This window comes from Spodoptera frugiperda, chromosome 18 (genome assembly GCF_023101765.2).
Source record: "Spodoptera frugiperda isolate SF20-4 chromosome 18, AGI-APGP_CSIRO_Sfru_2.0, whole genome shotgun sequence".
In the NCBI taxonomy this organism is placed as follows: Eukaryota; Metazoa; Arthropoda; class Insecta; order Lepidoptera; family Noctuidae; genus Spodoptera; species Spodoptera frugiperda.
The window spans coordinates 938,193-957,523 of NC_064229.1; the positions used below are offsets into that span (position 1 = coordinate 938,193).

The following is a 19,331-nucleotide window of genomic DNA, read 5'->3' on the forward strand; positions in this document are numbered from 1 at the left end:
GGTAGCTTAAAGTACAGTCAGCCAAATCATTTGGTATACAAGAAAATAAAGATTGATTCAGTATCAGTAACGGCCAATTTCAATAACCTATTTGAGATAGTATTTTGACGTAAAGTCGAACAAAATGTGTCAAAATTCTATGTCTAGTAGGCAAATGTACAGACAGATAGGTTATTAAAAAGACAGTAACCTTGATGGGGCCCAGTGGGGCTGATACCCGATCCAGAGCAGCGGACAAGTAAAAGGTTACCGGGGCTCCGGCTCAAAGCATAAGAAGGAACGGGGTGGTTTTTAGTCAGTAGGAGTCTGACACTCCCTCCCGCCTCACCCAAGGCTGGAGAAGTCATTGAATGATTTTTCCCCCTCAAAAAAAACCTTTGGTTGATTTCCTCACTGACCTCAAATGTACTTAATCAATGGTCACAAACTCTTTTCATCAGATAATAAAATCCACGTATTCTATCAAAAAACACGAAATTTTAATAGAATTTTCTTGTTCATCGCATTATTAACTTTTCTCGACCCGTGTGGGAACCGAAACGGGTTTAAATTAACGGTTTGCCTAACGTAACATGACGTAACTCTTAATTAATAACAATATTAACATGAATAATGACGTACTTGGCTTAACTTTTTCGTAGTTGACGAATATCGTGTATTCGGAGCAGGATTTTCTGATTAGAAAGTCGGTTAAATTTTCCGGTAAATGCGCTTTGGTCTTTTGGTTTTTCGACTATGTAGAGTATTTTATATCCAATAGTATAAAATAATTATGTAATGACTGAAAGTCCTACGTCCCCTATATGAGGCAGAGGGCGTCTAAGAGGTTCTTCATCTCGATTAATTTTGAGATGCTTGCCTCATCTTGACTGCGTTTTATTGATTATGGAATTATAACTAGCATTTGGTATTACCAAAACAGAAGAAAAACGGAATAATAGCAATATTACGAGATTCCAGTACCATTGCGAGATTCCAACTCAACCCTACATATAGTTTATACCTAATATATTATATTGGAACCTCCAACATTAATAAATTCATACACACACATAAACGGTATTTCTAAGGCTTTCGAAATCACACGTGACATCAAAATACTTGCGCCAGTCATAAAACATTGTTTCACAACAAAAGAAGAAAAACTTAACATTTCGCTGTTTTGCGTGAAACTGCAAAAACGAAAAACTGACCATTGACCGTGTATTGTTCTACCCACGCAAGATGTGGGATTAGACTCATATACCAATCGCATGCGCATCTGATGACTGATTTATACGTTAAAGATGGCGCCGAAAGATTCCAATTTTGAGATAGAACTTGCTTCTGTCTGATAGAAGTGTTTAGAATTTTATATTTTAAAGTAAAATGTGGACAGCGTGTATGTTATTGATTTCAACACCCTGTGTCTTTTAGAAGCATTTAAAGACTTCAATATATCTTCAGTTTGACAATGACATTGCAGATCGTTATTACAACGACCATAAAGATAAAACTCTATCTTTACCAATAACAATTAATCACTGCTTATATTGAAAATGGAATATTACAAAACCCAACAGTTGAGCAAGCCCAAAAATATAATTAAAAATAATCTTTTCCTATTTAGTAAAATCTCTAATATCAAAAGAAATGGCCATGTCGCAAGTAAACAATCGCTGCTTTGAAGTCGCAACGAATCTCTCTATTTAGTTTTGTATCTAAAAACGAATGGAATTAAGATCTTTGATACACTACAATCGCAATCTGTGGTACGATCGCTGCCAAATCACCTTCAATAAAGAAGTAATTGATATAATCAGAGCAGTAGATTACAAGACAAGGCCTGACCACTACCACTTTAGAAATTCACGTGAAATTTCATAACTGCTCAATCTTTACATCTTACGTTCAGGACATAAAGTTCATTTTAGGTTGATTGATTCTTTAGAAGCTGTTATGATAAATTTGTTTTATACCATGTATAGCGGGTGTGGACTTAAATATTGCAATCTGGGGAAATTGCTACCGGGAAGTTGAGAAAGGTAGGTTAAATTTTTTTTGTGGTAATAAAAATATTTTAATGCTTTTCTGATTCTCTATTGCCTTGAAGCTGTTTACTTTACTTTTCTTCGAATGTAAAAGGCCAAGGCTTATTTTAAGATATAAAAAAATACTTGACACTACACTATGTTATAAAAGTACACTCACTCAAACTGGAATTTTTTGTAGTGGTAACAAAAATCCTAAGACTACTTACAACGTGCATTACCCAATACATGCATATCGACGGTTAAAAGGAAATAGGGTATAAGCGATATTTTGGTCAAAAGAGTTTATTATGCTATCCTACGTAAAATTTTCGCTTTCGCTCTTTCGGATGCGCTTACTCTCATGGCTCTACGATGACGTTTTTGGCGTTTACACCCTAACAAAAAAAATCATTTTCCTAGTATTCTTTCCACGACTGACGAGTTTAAACGGCTCTCCTGAACATTTCATTTTTTGTCGCTTATACCCTATTTCCTTTTAACCGTCGATATATATCGTATTAAATCCTAACTCCCTAGATGGTACATCAATAATTTATTCTCACACAATATAAAGCGCGACACACATCATTTCATAAGAGCGAATCTTGCGCATTCATCACACACGACTCCGGACGAATGAACGGAAGAATCCATTCATAAAGTAATTATTAATATTTGAGCTTGACAAAGTCGAATGCTACGGTGAATTTCATTTTAGACGCTTATAAATATAGGCGCTCTATGTAGGGTGGCCAATTATAAAACATACCAGTAACATACGTAGCTCTAATGTCAAAGGCGTGAAGTTTAGATTTATTAAATTAAATTAAAATGTTTGTATACATTATTTTAGTATTTTACTCTGTTATTTGTAATCTAGGTAGTAGCAGAAACAATTGAAGTGAACTCGAATTTGAAATGGGAATTTTTGTAACAGTACATTTCAATGTTGTATAAACCCATGTTGTATAAAGTTCACGTCGTTACATACTAAAAATAATGTATTTTTTATTTCTCTATGATAAAAAAAAATAATTACTTAATTTATTATCATGACCTTGAATTCGTGACAGTTACTTTACTTTGAACGCTGACTGTACATTTAGTGTACATTGTACATATAATCAAGTAGGAAAAATACACACGACAAAGATGTATTTTTCTACTATAAAATAAACCACTGTCGTATATATTTTTCTTCATTTAAAAACCACAATCAGAGAGTTTACTGACCCGATGGTTTAATAATTAAGACATTCAATAACTAACCATTTGCTACGGTTTCCAATTTATAACAGTACGTAGCGTTTTACATTTTTTCTAATAAGTCAGCGTGAAAATTCATATTTTCTTTAATTTGTAGGAACGGTGTTGATCGTCAATTTTCTGTAGGCTTATGTATGTGTGTGGTATAAAAGTGTATAATTCAAACAGCTGAGTTCATCGCTCTTAATTACCGATAAAATAAATAAATGCATTTCAATATTTCATAATAATTTTATTAGCGGTTTATACGACTTCCAAAAATTATAAACTGGTACATAAGTCATTACGGAATGCTATATTTATTTATTTTTGTTAATTATTCATTTAAGTTAGTTCGCCTGCAGGAGAGCTTAAGAAGACATTTTTATTTTATTGTTGTATTTCACGGAGATCAGTTTTTGCGTATAATATAATTTTGATTGCGTTCGCGCATGGTCGGTATTACGTGTCGCGAAGGACATTAAACGATGTCCAAGAGTCTTTTTAACTTAAAAGCTTTGAAAATATTATATTTGTATTTTAAAAGCTTTAGGCTATTTTGTTGAAAGGTTTAAAAGAAAGCAATATTACTTTTAATTTATTCCAAACAGCACAAAGATTTTTATATTAATTTGAGGCTCACATATAAACGAAAAAATTAAACTAATCTCCGTTAGTTTAACATAAAAGCGAGCCATAAACGGCTTTCGGGTTAATCAGCGCGATAAACAGAATGAAACGTGTGTAATATTTTACAATCAGGTGGCGAGAACTGGCGGCCTTAATCTCGGAACTCGAAGAACACGTCAACAGCCAATCTTTACATTAATTTCGGCTCACTTACCACCACATTATGTTACGAAACTAACGTACATATCGGTAAAAACAAACAAGACACTATCGCATACCAAACCAATCCATTTGATAGAAATTGTCTGCTATCGAAGTACGAAATCTCCATTTGAAGTCCATAAAGTTGTTATTAGACTTTTACGATCTCAATCTTAGAGACCACCTCGGTTAACGCTTCGGGCGTTTCAAATGTTCTCTATTGAGCCATTATCACAATTTCGTTTAACTGATTGTGAATACCAAAATATGTAATTACGGTCTAGATTAAGAGTGATATTCACATCTATGGTGTTATTACGGAACTATTTGAATGTCTATGAGGACATGTAATTAGAGCATCTTCATTACGTGCCGTTAGAAAAAATAGGACAGCCCTGATTTATGTCATTGGTCTCAAACTGGTTCGGTTTATATAACTTACGTCTAGGAGGCGTCTAGTTTGCATAAGTATAGTTGAGCACGGTTGAGCAAAAACATTGAGAAAAAACTCCCATAGTAAGTATTACTTGTGGATCTATAAAAAATCAACAATTGTCTGTCATGGTGCTGGTTGAGCCTATATTTAACTCTGTATCATCAATTCTAAAAAGCTAGAGCAAACGCATATCCGCCTAATATACTTATTTGAAAGAAAAAGAAAGAAGGAATAACAGTTTATTTGCACCATTTAAAAAACAATGAACATAAAAATTCTACTACCATTAAAAACTTATGACATATTCTTATATGTACTGTAGAACAATATGTATATTTGTAAACGTACCCACGATACAGGAGAAAATCCTAGTGTGAGAGTCTGTGTGTCCTTTAGAGGCCTTTGGCCTTAACTATCACAGTGCCAAAACTGTAAAATGTAAAATAATTAATGTGTATACTTTACTTTTACCACATTAAATTCCTATATAATTAGTTTAGCAGTCATATTGTTCACATAAAACTTATTTGTATAATAATTTTACACGTCATATTTGCATTATGGCTACTTTCGAAGCTGGAAAGTTTATTTATTAAATGTATTGCATACCCGTTATTCTGCCAGTACCCTGCAGCATTAGACACCGTAATAGACTACTGACTAGTATTTAGTTTGAAGCATTTGTAATCGAGTAGCATTCAATTTCAATCATTGTGGACTAACTTACTGGTTTGAAATAGTTTCATTTTGGTATGTATTTTTATAGATAACATTATTTTCTAGTATTCGAATATTAGATATCGAATAATTTTCAATAAAGTATTTCCCTTCCCAACCCCGATTCCCCAACAACTCTTAAATTTGTAACCCCCAAACGACCGGTGACGCACTTGAAACGCCTTCAGTGTTTCGGGTGTTCATGGGCAGTGGCGATTGCTTGCCATCGGGTGATCCGTCTGCTCGTTAACCGGCTAATACCATAAAAAATGTCTATATTTGCAAATATGACCGTGAATATTTATACAAATGGTAGTCTTATAAACGTTCCTACGACTACTACTTCTTTTTTTTCATTGTAATTTCCTGTTCAATTTTGCTAAATTGAACAGGACTACAAGTCAATCAAAGCAAAAATAATATCACTCAACTAAATAGAGGTTTTTTTACGTATCTATGTACATATTTCAAAACTATACTCTTTAGTAACAGGATCCCAGAGTTATTAGAAATAATTCCGCGTTAACGACATATTGTATACATGTCTTGCCACATGAAGGTACTTAGCCTAAGTACGTTGGTTAATATTTATGTACCAGCTCTTTTACATATATGGAAAAATCTCCTAATAGGGGTATATTGCCAAAGGTTTCATGCTGTCGGCAATTTGTTTAAGAATACACATTCGATTGGTTTTAAATTAATTGAATGTCTTATGTCCGTGTTGTAAGCTATGTCTAAAATGGCAACAATGAAACGAAATTATATGAATAAGAGAAACACTAAGATTTAATTAAAGGCTTAGTGAACTGCGTGGTGGTGAATGAGTAGTTATCTAAGAGTAAAGATGATAACAATCGTTATCTGTCTCTAAACCAAAGTTTATCAAAATTAGAACAGCAATTTTGTAGCAAAATCCAACAAATGGATTTGTAACACGATATATTGTATCTCACGTCTCGCAGACATAACATATTAAAACTGAAACTATGCCAAACAAGGCTAGACGTATACTTTTATTGATAGTAAAAATACAAAAGACTTTATGTCAAGGCTACGATTGCGTAATACCCAGTAGAGTGGCACTCATTTTAATGTTCTAAACATACTAATAGGTAGGTAAAGAATGATAAGCATGTATATACATCTCTTTGAGTTTTCGAGTCAAAGGTACCTCAAAAATTATTTAAATGGACAGGAAAAGCAAGGACCTTTGAACAAGATTGCATGAAAGTAGGAGTCGTTAGTATATATGAGAAAGTGTTCGTTGCTCAACGAGTTAGCAACTCTATGTAGATATGAATAGTAATCATCGCTACACACGACACGGAGACATGAATAAATGGAGTAATGACACAAAGAATACGCAGCATCACGCTACTACCGCTCCACCAATGGCAACCGAAACCCTCTCTCTACCGCAATCATTCCTTCCATTTGCCAAATAGCGTATTGCTAATTATCATAATACAATAACTTTTTTGCGATATTCCGTCATACTAATGTTGTAGGCACGTGCAAACTCAAAGAGCAAATAGATATAAAACTCTAGTGAATCAAAAGAAATAAAAAATTCAATTGGTATAATTGGGAGCACTGTCAATGTACCGCTGTGATCTCGATAGTACGAGGCGATCAGCTTGAGGCGAAACAAAAAACTGTGAAGCACAAACTTTCGGTGTTGTGAAATAGCCTTTAATGTAATGGAAGAGTTTCAATCAGGAAGCTTGCTTAGACTTAAAAATCGTGTTAAGTGTCCGGTTCTCTATTGAATGTTTCTCTGTGAATTACTCGTACTGTATAAAAACAAACGAAAAATACGTTTCCACGTTCCGCATAAACGAATGCAAAGAGTACTCACTGTAAACGCTGCTGTAATCTGTGGTGCCGTTGACTGTGCCATCCGGCAGCAGCTGCAGATAGCGATTCTTGAGGAACATCTGTATGGTGCGGGAGGTGCCAGTTATGTGGCTCAGGTTGGCGGAGCGCTGCGCGCGCGGCTCGGGCGCGGGGGCCGCGGCGCAGGACGCGAGCGCGAGCGCCGCCAGGAGCAGCCGCAGCGGGCGCGTGCGCGAGCGCATGGCGCGCCGCGCCCATGGCAGCCGCCCGGACGCCGTCACTGCACAACACCGCCTCTCATACCCCGCTCAACTCCCCACGACTTCCACCACCCAGTCTCATCCAAATCTTTCCTTCTTTATTTATAAATCAGTTCGGTTGACTCTGACACGCATCATACCCAACACCTTCATATTACTTTTATTGCACCATATTATTGACAGCGTCTCGGTTTACAGGCGCCGCAAGCCGGGTTGTTCACACGATCTGAAACAAAATAATTGTGTGTTTAATAATAGAGTGTGGTGGACAAATTGGTAACTGATACACCGTGTCGTCACGTGAACAATTGTTTAAAACAGGCACAGTAAATAGAACTAATATCGTCTAGACATTTGTGGTAACGAATTTGAGTTAAAGTTTTGTTTTTGAGAATTTGCTGCGACAAGTTGATCGTTGTATACCTGAGTTTTATTTTAAGATTGAGATGGAAAAGAATACACGTCACTGAAGCATCTTCAATGTAAATGACGACTGACATTATGTCGGTTGGCGATGCGATGCAGCAAATAAAACGATGCCTCATGATACAATGTGTGAAGTACAAACAGTTACTGTTTAAATACAATGTGTTTGATTAAGATTCTAATCCGAGCGAGTGGAAAACAATGAATCAGATGACCTATGCAAATATTAGTGCAAGTTGTAGGTGTCACACAGACAGGCGTCGAGGATAACCAACCGTTGGCCACAGCAAAGCCAGTAATAATATCAGATCAAAGTCTGATAGCCAATACATATTACCAGTAGGTACCGTCGATACCGATGCTCTCAGAGTTAGCGCTAATTTTATTAGAAATAGTACTCCAAATCATAAAGTACGGATACTTTGCATAGGCATGCCGCGATTAGGAATTGGCAATAATTTAATTCACATTTTTATTTAAAACAAAGAGTAGATAATAAGATATTTATAAAAAGCCGATGACAAGATTAAACACGAAGTATCGTATCAAAACATTTTGAGGTTGGATAAAAATACGAAAAAAATAATACATTTAATACAATTTATAGGGTGATCGTTGCCAAGGAAAGTCGATAACGTATAGCTACTGATCGGTAAATTTGTAGGTCGACAATCTGTCGGACTTTCAACATTTACATGCGATCGGATCGCCGTTGCGGCAGGCGACCACTCAAAGATAAGGAGTAAGTAACTGTCTTTATTTGTAGACCTGCACTGGCTCTAAGTTCTAACGAAGCTATCTAAATTGTATTGGATTCAGTCTTGTTCACTTTCAAACACTCGCTTGATAACAGAGCAGCTGATATTTCCTTTACCCCATTTCGATTATTATTTTCACCAAATTCATTCGCAATTGTCGATAAATTAAGATCTGTATCGGTGACTACTTTCCCAAATTCGTTGCCGTTTCATGGATGTTTTTAAGTAGAAAACGCTTTCTTTTAACCTTTCATGCTCATTTTAATGTCATCAAGGTGACTTTAACACGCTTTAACAAATCGTATCTTCTCCGGTAACCTGATATGGATTCTTCCTGACCTTTAAAATTAAACTGTCTTTTTATTAGTTTATTTTAGCAAGCAAATTCTTTTCAAACGAGTTCAAGTCCATAACAATATCATCAAAAGGAAAATTTACGACGTTTTTGTCCCACATACTCAATTATTTGATGATTTTATTGATTCATACCACTTGATGTTTGACGTGATCGAATCGTGTGGAGTAATGATTGAATCTGATTGTGAATGTCCATGATTTCAATGTATCAAACCGGGTCATCATAATTTCTAACATTTGCATTTGTGGGCAATACTTGAAGACTTATTACAAAGAATAAACATCAGTCAGACTATGAATTATAATATTTAAAACAAATGAGCTATTAAAGGGTTTTTGCACCTCAGACCCAAGTTTTAGAAACAGTTTCCTCGTTATCTCCTTTTCCTTAAATACAGTCTTCTAAACTGTAATAGCTTTCTCCATAGTTAATAGTATCAGGCAATCCACTAGCACAATCTAGTATCAATTTGTCAACCTGTTTTATGTAATTGAATGGACCGAGAAACCCGCCGACAATAGTTTGAAATTGCAAATGGGTACAAGTTGGATCCCCTTCTTCTTTTGCCATCTAGCGCTAATTGGTAGCATTGAACTTTAAGTTTGGTTTAATCTTAGATTTGTAATACTGTCTGTATTCATACAATACAGTGTAATAAGCTGACCATACAGTTGCTATCTGAATATAGACATAACACTACATTTGCTGCTACCCAAAAGAGAAATAATAAACACGCTTGTCACCAGTTATGATATAAATGGAAGTAGCGCCGAGCGCTAAAGTAAATTCTAGGCTTTTTCCTGCAAGAGACAATTTCGAAATCAACAAAATCAATAACTTTATTCAACTCATCGAAACCCAATCACTTACAACCAACAAGACAGTTATAACAATGGAGAAGAAAAAATCACATAAAAAAGATAATTGAGAATTGAGATCTATTTACTTGGCACTTGACAACAGCGTGTTACCGAAATACACAACAAAAGCGGATCCCATCACGATTTTGACGACCGTATCAAATAGCCATTACAATGAATTTAGAAGCATTACAAACGCACTTCTATCAATATGGCATCAGTAGGAATCAATCATCAGACTTTTTGTCTCCTGCAGTTGTTAAATGTATGAATATTAGATTAAGATCATCATTTTCTACTTCTGTGGTTGTCGATCATCTTTTATTGATGTCAGTTGTATAGATGAGTGATTGATATAGAGTAATTGGTTTTGCTGATCATGACTCTGCTGATTAATTTTCAAAGAGTCAATGAAATTTTGTTATACGGGACTTTTTTTTGTTTACTACTCTTGCAAATTCACATTCTTCTTATATCTATTTCTTATTTGGATATGTTTCTGTTTCAGCAAATTTCACAGAAATTTCACCCTTAAGTTCACTAACATGTTCAGCATTTAATAGGCACTTGTTTCAAGAAATCACTTTGGTATTATCTCAACTTATTCAAGTCGTTATTGCGTCAACAAACGCGTTAAGATAACAAGAGATTCACGCGATACATTCGATTACAATAAGCTTTCTATGCATCTGAATTGTAAATTTTTAGAGTTCCATACTCGTGACTGTTGATTTTTTTTAAACTATATCCAACATGATTTTTAACCAGCCATAGAGCCATTAAATTGTATAAATCAGGTATGAGTCAGGTCAAAGGAAAACTTTAGATTAAAAATCATGATAAAGAAAAAGAATTTGCCTTCAAAATTGAACCTCTCAAAAAAATAATAAAAATACTAGATATCTCTAAAAAATTATGATAATCTAAAGTCTAAAATTAAGAAACTAAGCAGCTTGGTAGCAGTTCCAATCCAGTAGAAGCAGCTGAACGCCAGTATTTTACCCGTATCGACTCCCGCCTGACCTCAGCGACCCAACCACTAGCACCGGTAAATTCTATCGGCATAAATCGATGTACGGAACCATTAATGCTTTTCCACACACCTTCGTACTTATTCCCGTCCTTATCTTTAGATAGAGTGCGGTCCAACGAAGCAATCTATCTTTATTGCCTTGTAATCTATCGATCGGTATTATAATTGTTTGATTTTAAATCCGAATCAACATCACATCACATTCTTTTGAGATTTGTTTGATATTATCCTCCTTTTTTATCTAGCAAATTATTATGATCTGTTATGTTTATTTGTTGAAATCGGTGAGATGGACAATTGTGTTTCAAGTTATCGGCTTTTTAAACTTTAACACCATATCGATTGAAAGCACATGATTCGATTTTTTTATTGTATTTCAAAAGTGCCCACAAATTAAAATTTATCTTTATTAGATAGTGGATTCCAAAATTGAAGTATCGTTTAAAGCGTAGCTTGTCGTAAGATTTGCACTCTGTGAACCAGAGCCAATAATAACACAACACCTGGCGAAAATTTGATACAATTAACACCTCTGCGGTGACAAAAATAAAGAAAAAAATACATTGAAACATCCAAGTGCACAACTAAAAAGTTCAATGAACTTGCATAATTGCTTATTCGGTGAATTAATCTTGCATTTCAATCGAATACTCAATCGAATAAATTAAAAAACGAGCTTTAGCATCTTATTAATAATATCACACACCACGACAGGTTCTATACAGCTAATTTAATGTCATTTGAATGACCTTGACATGCATACAAATGAAATATTTAAGGTCATAACAATTTATAATCGAGTATTATATCGATATAATACTGAATTATTCGATGTTTTTATCGATAAGCATCTGGGATGTGTCAAATCAATTCGCTGGGTATAACTGGGTGGTCGCGATTATATGCAGTAACATTTAATAGCTAATTTGATGGCTGATGTGGGTGACGGAATTATCATGCAGACATAATAACGTAACATAAAGCTTGTTTTACTTTAAACATTATAGGTAGGTACTAATATGTGCCATTGGACACCGTTTTTGTTATTAATAATTTCGTCTGTGACTCAACTCTTACAAGTAAAATAAGCCAATACTTTTGTTATTATAGATTAATACTTTACTCAAAACACGAAAACAATCCAAAACGAGTCACGATTAATATCAATTAACATTATCACACCAAAACCAATGCGTAGTCCTTTCAATAATCTTTTTATTAGCAAACGCTTAACTAAAAACCAAAAAAGCCGTTAAAACTTCAAACTTCGAAGAATTCATTCACAAACATAATACGCAAACTAATAAAATGTTTTTATTAAACAAAGTTGACACTGATAAAGAGGGGAGTGTGAATGAAAGAAAAAACACTAAGAGTGAAATGAGATAAACAAATAAGAATGAATTCAATAAGAGCGGTGTTATCTTTGAAGAGGTGTCAGTTGACAATGACAGGGAAGTGATAAACTATGACATTATTGAATAATTGTTTCGCGCCCCTGTTGTCTGCAACAGAGAAATTTCGATATAACTCACATTTGATGAAGCTATTTTTAGATAGTTTATTGCATTGATAAATGCAATTGCATCACTTGTAAACAATGTAGCAGTTTATTACCAGACATGTGTACGCTTGGTCAGATTAATTTTTAAAGTAGTTAGTATTTATGTTCATTTGAATGGTTTGCCAAGAATTTGGAACAGGAAAATATGTTAGTATCTACAGAAATAATTTTATTGGGAACATTACCTAACCAAAAATGTTGTTTGAATTTAATCCCTTTTAAAAATTAAAGTAACTATTGCTCGCGACTTTACATTAGTCAATACTTTAGTGATATAAATTCAACATCAACTGTTTCAGCAAAACTACTATCTCTAATCTCGAAGGATGCATTATTCTTTGTACCAAAATTCGTCACTTAAGCATACAGTCTTAACACATAAACATATTTTGGCATTGGTAATCTTGTTTCACCCAAAATCACCAGAAGACTATTAAACAAGCATTTTACGATATCTCGATATTTCCTTATAATCGGGAACGCGCTGAAGTTAATCGAGCTTGAAACTGCTTGATGGTTTCCGAAAACTCGATCTTGGTTCAGAGGATCAGTAACCGCTGACGTCACAAGCAAACGACATAAAGATGCAAATCATCTACATAATATTAAATTCTAATTTATTTGTTGAAACGTCAACAAAGACTCGGCGTCGGGCTAGTATTACTTTCTTGTTAACATGTGTTGCTCAGCTCACGAGCCTGTTAAACTGGGTCACTGGAGTTCCACGACACAAAAGATGCATAATGTAACTATTAGAATATTTATCGACTCCCTCCTTGATCTAGTCGGAAGTATTGTAGTAGACTAAAAGGCATATATAACCGTTTCCTTTATGAATTGGGACTATATGATACCTTATAAAAGCATTTGATGAATTTTCAAAGAAATACTTTTGATATAAACGATGAAATCGGTTTCACGACCTAAAATTCCAGGCTAGAATCTGTGAGACGGTCTTTATATGCGTAGACAGTTATATTAATAAACTAATTTGCCTCCGTTGAGTCATGTGCCTCGCGTGGTATGATTGGCAGGTAGCCCTCTCCTGTTTTCTTTTACTCATCAATTTCTATTTGCCAATTAAATCGTTGCCGATGAAACACTCTTACTTGTTTTATAGTCTATACACCTGTTTCTGTTTCTATTGTATTAAAAGACATACTACTGACTGACTTGAAGTTGTACTGTATTAAGAGATTTACTACTATTGATTTAAAGTTCAGTTTCAATGCAACTAGTAAGAATTTTACAATAGGAGATCCCGGTATTTTTCCAAGAATTGTCAACAGTTAAGACCACGTGCTCAAGTCATGTAGATAGATATGGTGGCTAAACTATTAAATGAGGAAGAATCTATTTCGAGTGTCACAACGTCACAAGTAGGTAAAGAACGAAATTATTCAACCGTAACGTGGACGCAGGTCGTAAAATTTATCGCAAATGTCGATTTGTGATCGTTTGGAAGTTAGCGACGTTAGTGAGGCATTTGGTTTTATTGTATGAGAAGAAGTAACTGATGGTATCAATGTGAGTGAAGATTATGATGCAAAATTCAGATTATCTAAAGATAAAGATAATATTATTGTGTAGATCTAAATTATTTTTAAAGAGACTATTATTTTCTAAGAGATAAATATTTTTACGAAGTAAACGGTAAATAGCAAGTAAAGAACAAATTCTCTAGCTCCTGATTTCTTTTGAAAAGAAATCTTTCTCTAACGAACACAATACAAATGTCAAAGTTTCTCCCCTCATTTCCGATCCTTATCGTGTAAATGGTCAGTAGAACAATACACCAGGTTCTTAACTTTCTTAGATTAGGAAACAAAGGTAGGAAACTAGAGAAATGACAGGCCATGTCAATAGATCAAAGCCAGTCGACCGTCTAAAACGGTCACTGAGCGACTGCCAAAAGTTTTGCTAAAAATGACGAACAGAAATAACGACACTTCTAATTGCCGAAGTTTAGCTTCCTTTCACTTATTTCTGGGAACGACGTCACGAGGTCAGTGAACTCGTGTTATCTAAGACGTCTGTGAATCTTGGTAATGGGTTTTTCTCAAAATTATTTTCATTTGTAAGAATTTCCCCATAACCAAACACGCAATTGATTTTACAAGTTTTAATTACTTAAAAATGTTTCTTTTACTACTTTATTATTACTTTATCTACCTATACTGGTTTAACAACAATTAAATTCATACGTAAAATCTTATACAAATCAGGTATTCCAAAAATAACCTCAAATAACCTTGAACCTGCCACCATTACACCAGTCTTATAATCACTATAAATAGAGCTCACAATTGTATCATTGCGTTCCATAATTTAAAGAAATAGTCTAAAAATAATTTCAATGAGAATACTTGACCTGCATATACAGGACCGAATTCCGATACAATAAAAGAAAACTTTAATATCGCAAATGATTCTGAAAAACAGGTTACGAATGAAAATAGCCAACGAACGTTAGACTGAAAACCAGAAGTGGTAGCGACAGCGGACAATGCATAACTTCGGTCCGAGTACAGAATTAGCATCGATATTTTGCGAGCACGCCGCATCGGAACCACAAAAACGCGTAGAACAGAAATCTCACATCACCCTATATCATTCCGATTAATGTGATCGGCCACTTACTTCGATAATGTAAAGTTTTTTTATAACACAGCGTGGCAAACGAGCTGACGGATCACTTGATGGTAAGCAATTGCATCGTCCATGGACACGTTCAACAAAGGAGTTACAAGTACATTTTTATCATCATCAAGCCACTAGATGTCCACTGCTGAACACAGGTTTCCTTCAATTACTTCCAGATTAGCTGTTTAGAAGCAACTTTCATACAGCAGCTTACTGAATATATGAAATTAAAGTCTATCAACAAACTTTATTATCAGCAACACCCTCGTGATGACTCTAGTAGTGCAGGTGCATTAGGATACTATGACCCATTACCATCTGGCTGTAGAGCTCTGTTCTTTTTTATGTCAGTATAAAATATATCTTATAATTTGGACGAGTATATAGGCATTTTCGAAATATCTATAGGTCTGTCCTTTGAATCTGGCTTCGTAATATTTTTTGAGCTTGTTCATAGGAAATTCATCAGTTGATATTTTCCTATATTTTACTAACGTTTTAGTGCTTTGGAGCTTCTGATATTGTTTTCTCTGTGTGTGCAACTATTCTAGAGTAGATCATGAGTTCACCCTCTCCCAGTACGGTTCATTGAGTAAAACATTTTATTACGTAACTTAGCGGTCATACTATCTTAAACTAGTGTTGCTCTTGCGGAATTTTTAGTGTCAGTGCGGTTTTTATAGCAGTAGGTATAACATTTTGTATCTCTATTTCTTTTTGTGCAATAACTGTGTTGACTTTAGTTTCAAATTATTCGTTTTATTTTAGTTGTGTATATTTTACGATTTCTATTTTGATTTTGTCTTTTGCATCTATGCAGTGGCTGACTTGTATAATCGCCTTAGAATTAATAAATATCTCACACATTTGAAGCATCAACTAACTGTTCTCAAGCTATGTGATATTATTATGTAAATTGCATATGTTTATAGATTTTTGAAGACTGCTATTAGTCAGTCATAAAAACCACAAATCAATAACTACTTCTTGGGTGGTATCAAATTTATATTTTCTGCTATGCTAATTTGAATTCTACATCTTCTAATATCTAGTATTAGTAACAAAAATATTGCCATATCATAAGTGGGCGGCGATGTAGTCTATCCACATGTTATAAATAAATAAATGGACATCGCTGATATCAGTTTTACTTTCGGCGAAGTTTATTAAGTGTCTTTAATTCGTCATAATGAATTGTATAAGAAATGTGTTTGATGAAACCATCTAATTGATCGTCACGACATCTACCAAACAAAGATCTATAGATGTCCAGTTGAACTCTTATTTGATTTCCATTCTTCACGTTAAAAGTTTATATGGAGAGATTTGAGCCTCTGGATGTAAGTCGTTTTCAACCGATCTTATGTTTTAGCGTTGGTAAGTCTGCGTTTGGCCACCAACCTACTTACTGTCAGAACAGCGAAGGATCGATCTGGAATTCTAATGTTCAGTATTGGAACTTCTATTGATTTATCCTATACATACTTATGACCAATAGTGATATTGATGATACATTTGTGTCAGATATTGTTCTGTATTAGAACAATAGAATTCAACGTAACACAGCTACGAAATTAATGAATCAAAGTGTAATTTTCCTAAATAAGGTTAAGAGATTTCAAGTTCCCTTTAAGATACGTTATCTCCGTATCACACCTCGAACAAGTGTAATGTGTTGCAGATTGTAACTGCAAACAATGGTGACAGGTGCATCCATCATCGTCCTTAGATAACCGAATTCCCACACTACAAGAGATAAGGAATTAAATTATATATGACATTAGAAATGTTTAACTAACTGAATTCTAGATTCATTCATTGCATTATTCCTAGGGCTAGGATTTATTGGATGAAGTATTTTCTGACTATCGTTAGTACTAAAGTGGCCACTGCTGACCAAAGCCTGTTCTCACATGGAAAAGGTTTGAGCATTAATCACCACGCTTACTCAATGCGGGTTGGCGATTTCAAACTTATAGTTAAAAATTACAAACGATGTTTGCCTTCACCATTCGTCAGTGGTGTCTATAATCTTAGAAAGTATATATAACTCGGAAAACGTCATATTGGTACTTGCCGTAAATAAGTAAGATAATTGACGAGAAATGGACATTACGTTCAATATACATAATTATACGCAACTCTACGTTAAAAAAGATATAATGTCATAATTTTATTTACTTCATATACTTGCTCAGTGTTAATCACAAACACTTTATAGTAAATGAACGTTACAGCTAGAACGTAGTCTTAAACATTAGGAATGCTAAACAATACACTCAGTACAACCGATTAGAACGGACCTAGATTTTTTGCCTAGATTTTTATGAGGTTATAGACCCTGTTGACATGTATACACAGTCGATTTTGCTTTATCATTCGACCACGTGCAACTGTCGGTTTAGATGACTAATGCACTTATGATGTTGGATAAAAAATCCGGTTGTTCTAACATTGAGAAATTGCTTTCGGACCACCACATACCTAATAGGTAAATAAAGTTGTGGTAGTAAAGGCATGTGAATTTTTAAATCTTTTGTGACCATCAAAATACCGTATTAGTCTTATATTTTTAGTTTTTCTCATATCTGTTATCAATTTAAGACTTAAAATGTATTAAATATTGTCAAAGTCAAGTCAAATCATTTATTCCAATAAACTAGGTTGCTGTTGATTCGTTTATCAATCTCCACCAAATTAATAGACTTCCTTTTATTATTTTAAAATTTCTCAAAACTGCACGGACTCTTACATTGTGCGCTCAATGTAATATTAAAAACTTTACTGGTTAAAAGTAGGTGTGATCTTAGTGCTCCATTTCTAATTAATTTTCCTGTTCTAGTAGATACATAGGAAACAATACATATTTGCTATCTCAAGAAGAGTGTAAACAAATAAGTCAACTGACGCTGACGCAATAGAACAGGCGCATAATATTTATAGTAAAAGTAAAAACTAATGGTCGAAGAATTTCATAGTCTGACGTTCGGCCGGCCGTGATCTAAGCAGGTGTAGAGTAAAACAAACCGTGCGTACAACAAACTCAAACTATAAATAAACTATTTAAAAACTAACAACATTACCTCACTACACGTTTTCCTAAGAATTCTTCAATTATTGAAACATTGAAACTGTTAGAAGTAGCGTTTCAGTTTCATTGAAGTAAAATACCTAGTTTAGGGAACAGTGAATAAAGTTCCCTAAAAAAAGGAGGATCCTTTGACCAAGCGAGGTGATTGTGCCTGGCAGGCTTTCTGCCCAACTGTTGTTCGTTGGGATTTTCTATCCATGTTTGCATCGCACATATCATCATGCATTCGCATGTAAACTTTATATGTGTGATGTAGAATTTATGACGTCATCCATAGATTTGATCGTTGATCGTCTATATGCAACTTCTGTCATCTGTCACTTGTCATATGTAGCCATACGAGTATTAGCAAATCATATTAATGTTGAAACTTTCTACAGTTCCAAAGTGTAATTTTACAAAACTATTAAGAATCCCAATACACATTTGTGTGTCCAAATCACCAAACAAACACTCAAACTCAACCAACGAATGAATGACTGGACGTATAAGACTTAATACAACACTAGCGCCATCTACTATGCGCAAAAACGACACTATCAATAGAACACGCGCTTCCAATATCGAAAACTCTGCATCATCCATTCCGCAAATTGTCTTAACAAACTTCTATGGGAGTTGACACTTTTATAATATCTAATTGTAGTTTATAAGTGCATTGCACCAAACTAAACTGGTATTTTGTTCCACTAATTTTCGTCAATTTATTGCTTGGCCGACTATTGAGAATGCCTAAGAAAAAAATTTATGTGTCTGCGTTTTAGGATAACATAGACCACACACTGTCATGTTTCAAGACATGGGTTTTATTTCTCTTACCTTGTACAAGCTATTAAGGAACCGCATTCAGAACCTAATAGAGATCGATCCTATAGTGATGTTAATAAAGAGCCTGTAAGAATAAAATAAAGCTACGAATCAAATCAAACTATTACTGAGAAAAAACCACCCCGTTCCTACTCCTGCTTCGAGCCAGAGCTCCGGCAACTCGTCTAGTATTCTGCTGCTTCGGATTAGGTCCTAGGCGTTTTAAAATGGACGTCACCGCGTCACTGAGCTATATCTTCAAATACAGATTACTAATATTCAAATGAATCATGAATCCGTACGAATCCCACGGGAATTGTTTCCATCTAAATACGTTGGTGTCAACTTTCAGTTTCTATTTGGTTCAGTGGCCGACTTGTGAAATGTAGTTCATTGTCAAGTTCATTGGTCATCGCAACAGATGGCATATTTCATTTTGTCTACAGCGAAC

General features: G+C 34.6%; 1 protein-coding gene across 6 annotated transcripts in view; it reads right to left on the bottom strand.

The window, feature by feature from the left end:
• Positions 1-19,331, bottom strand: part of LOC118277873 (fibroblast growth factor 3) — a 187,220-nt gene that overhangs the window by 139,180 nt on the left and 28,709 nt on the right. For all 6 annotated transcript variants that reach the window (XM_035596870.2, XM_050700068.1, XM_050700069.1 and 3 more), the window contains exon 3: positions 7,103-7,566. In XM_035596870.2, coding sequence (XP_035452763.1) covers positions 7,103-7,322 — 220 coding nt within the window. In that variant the 5' untranslated portion in view covers positions 7,323-7,566. The remainder of the gene's footprint in view (positions 1-7,102; positions 7,567-19,331) is intronic.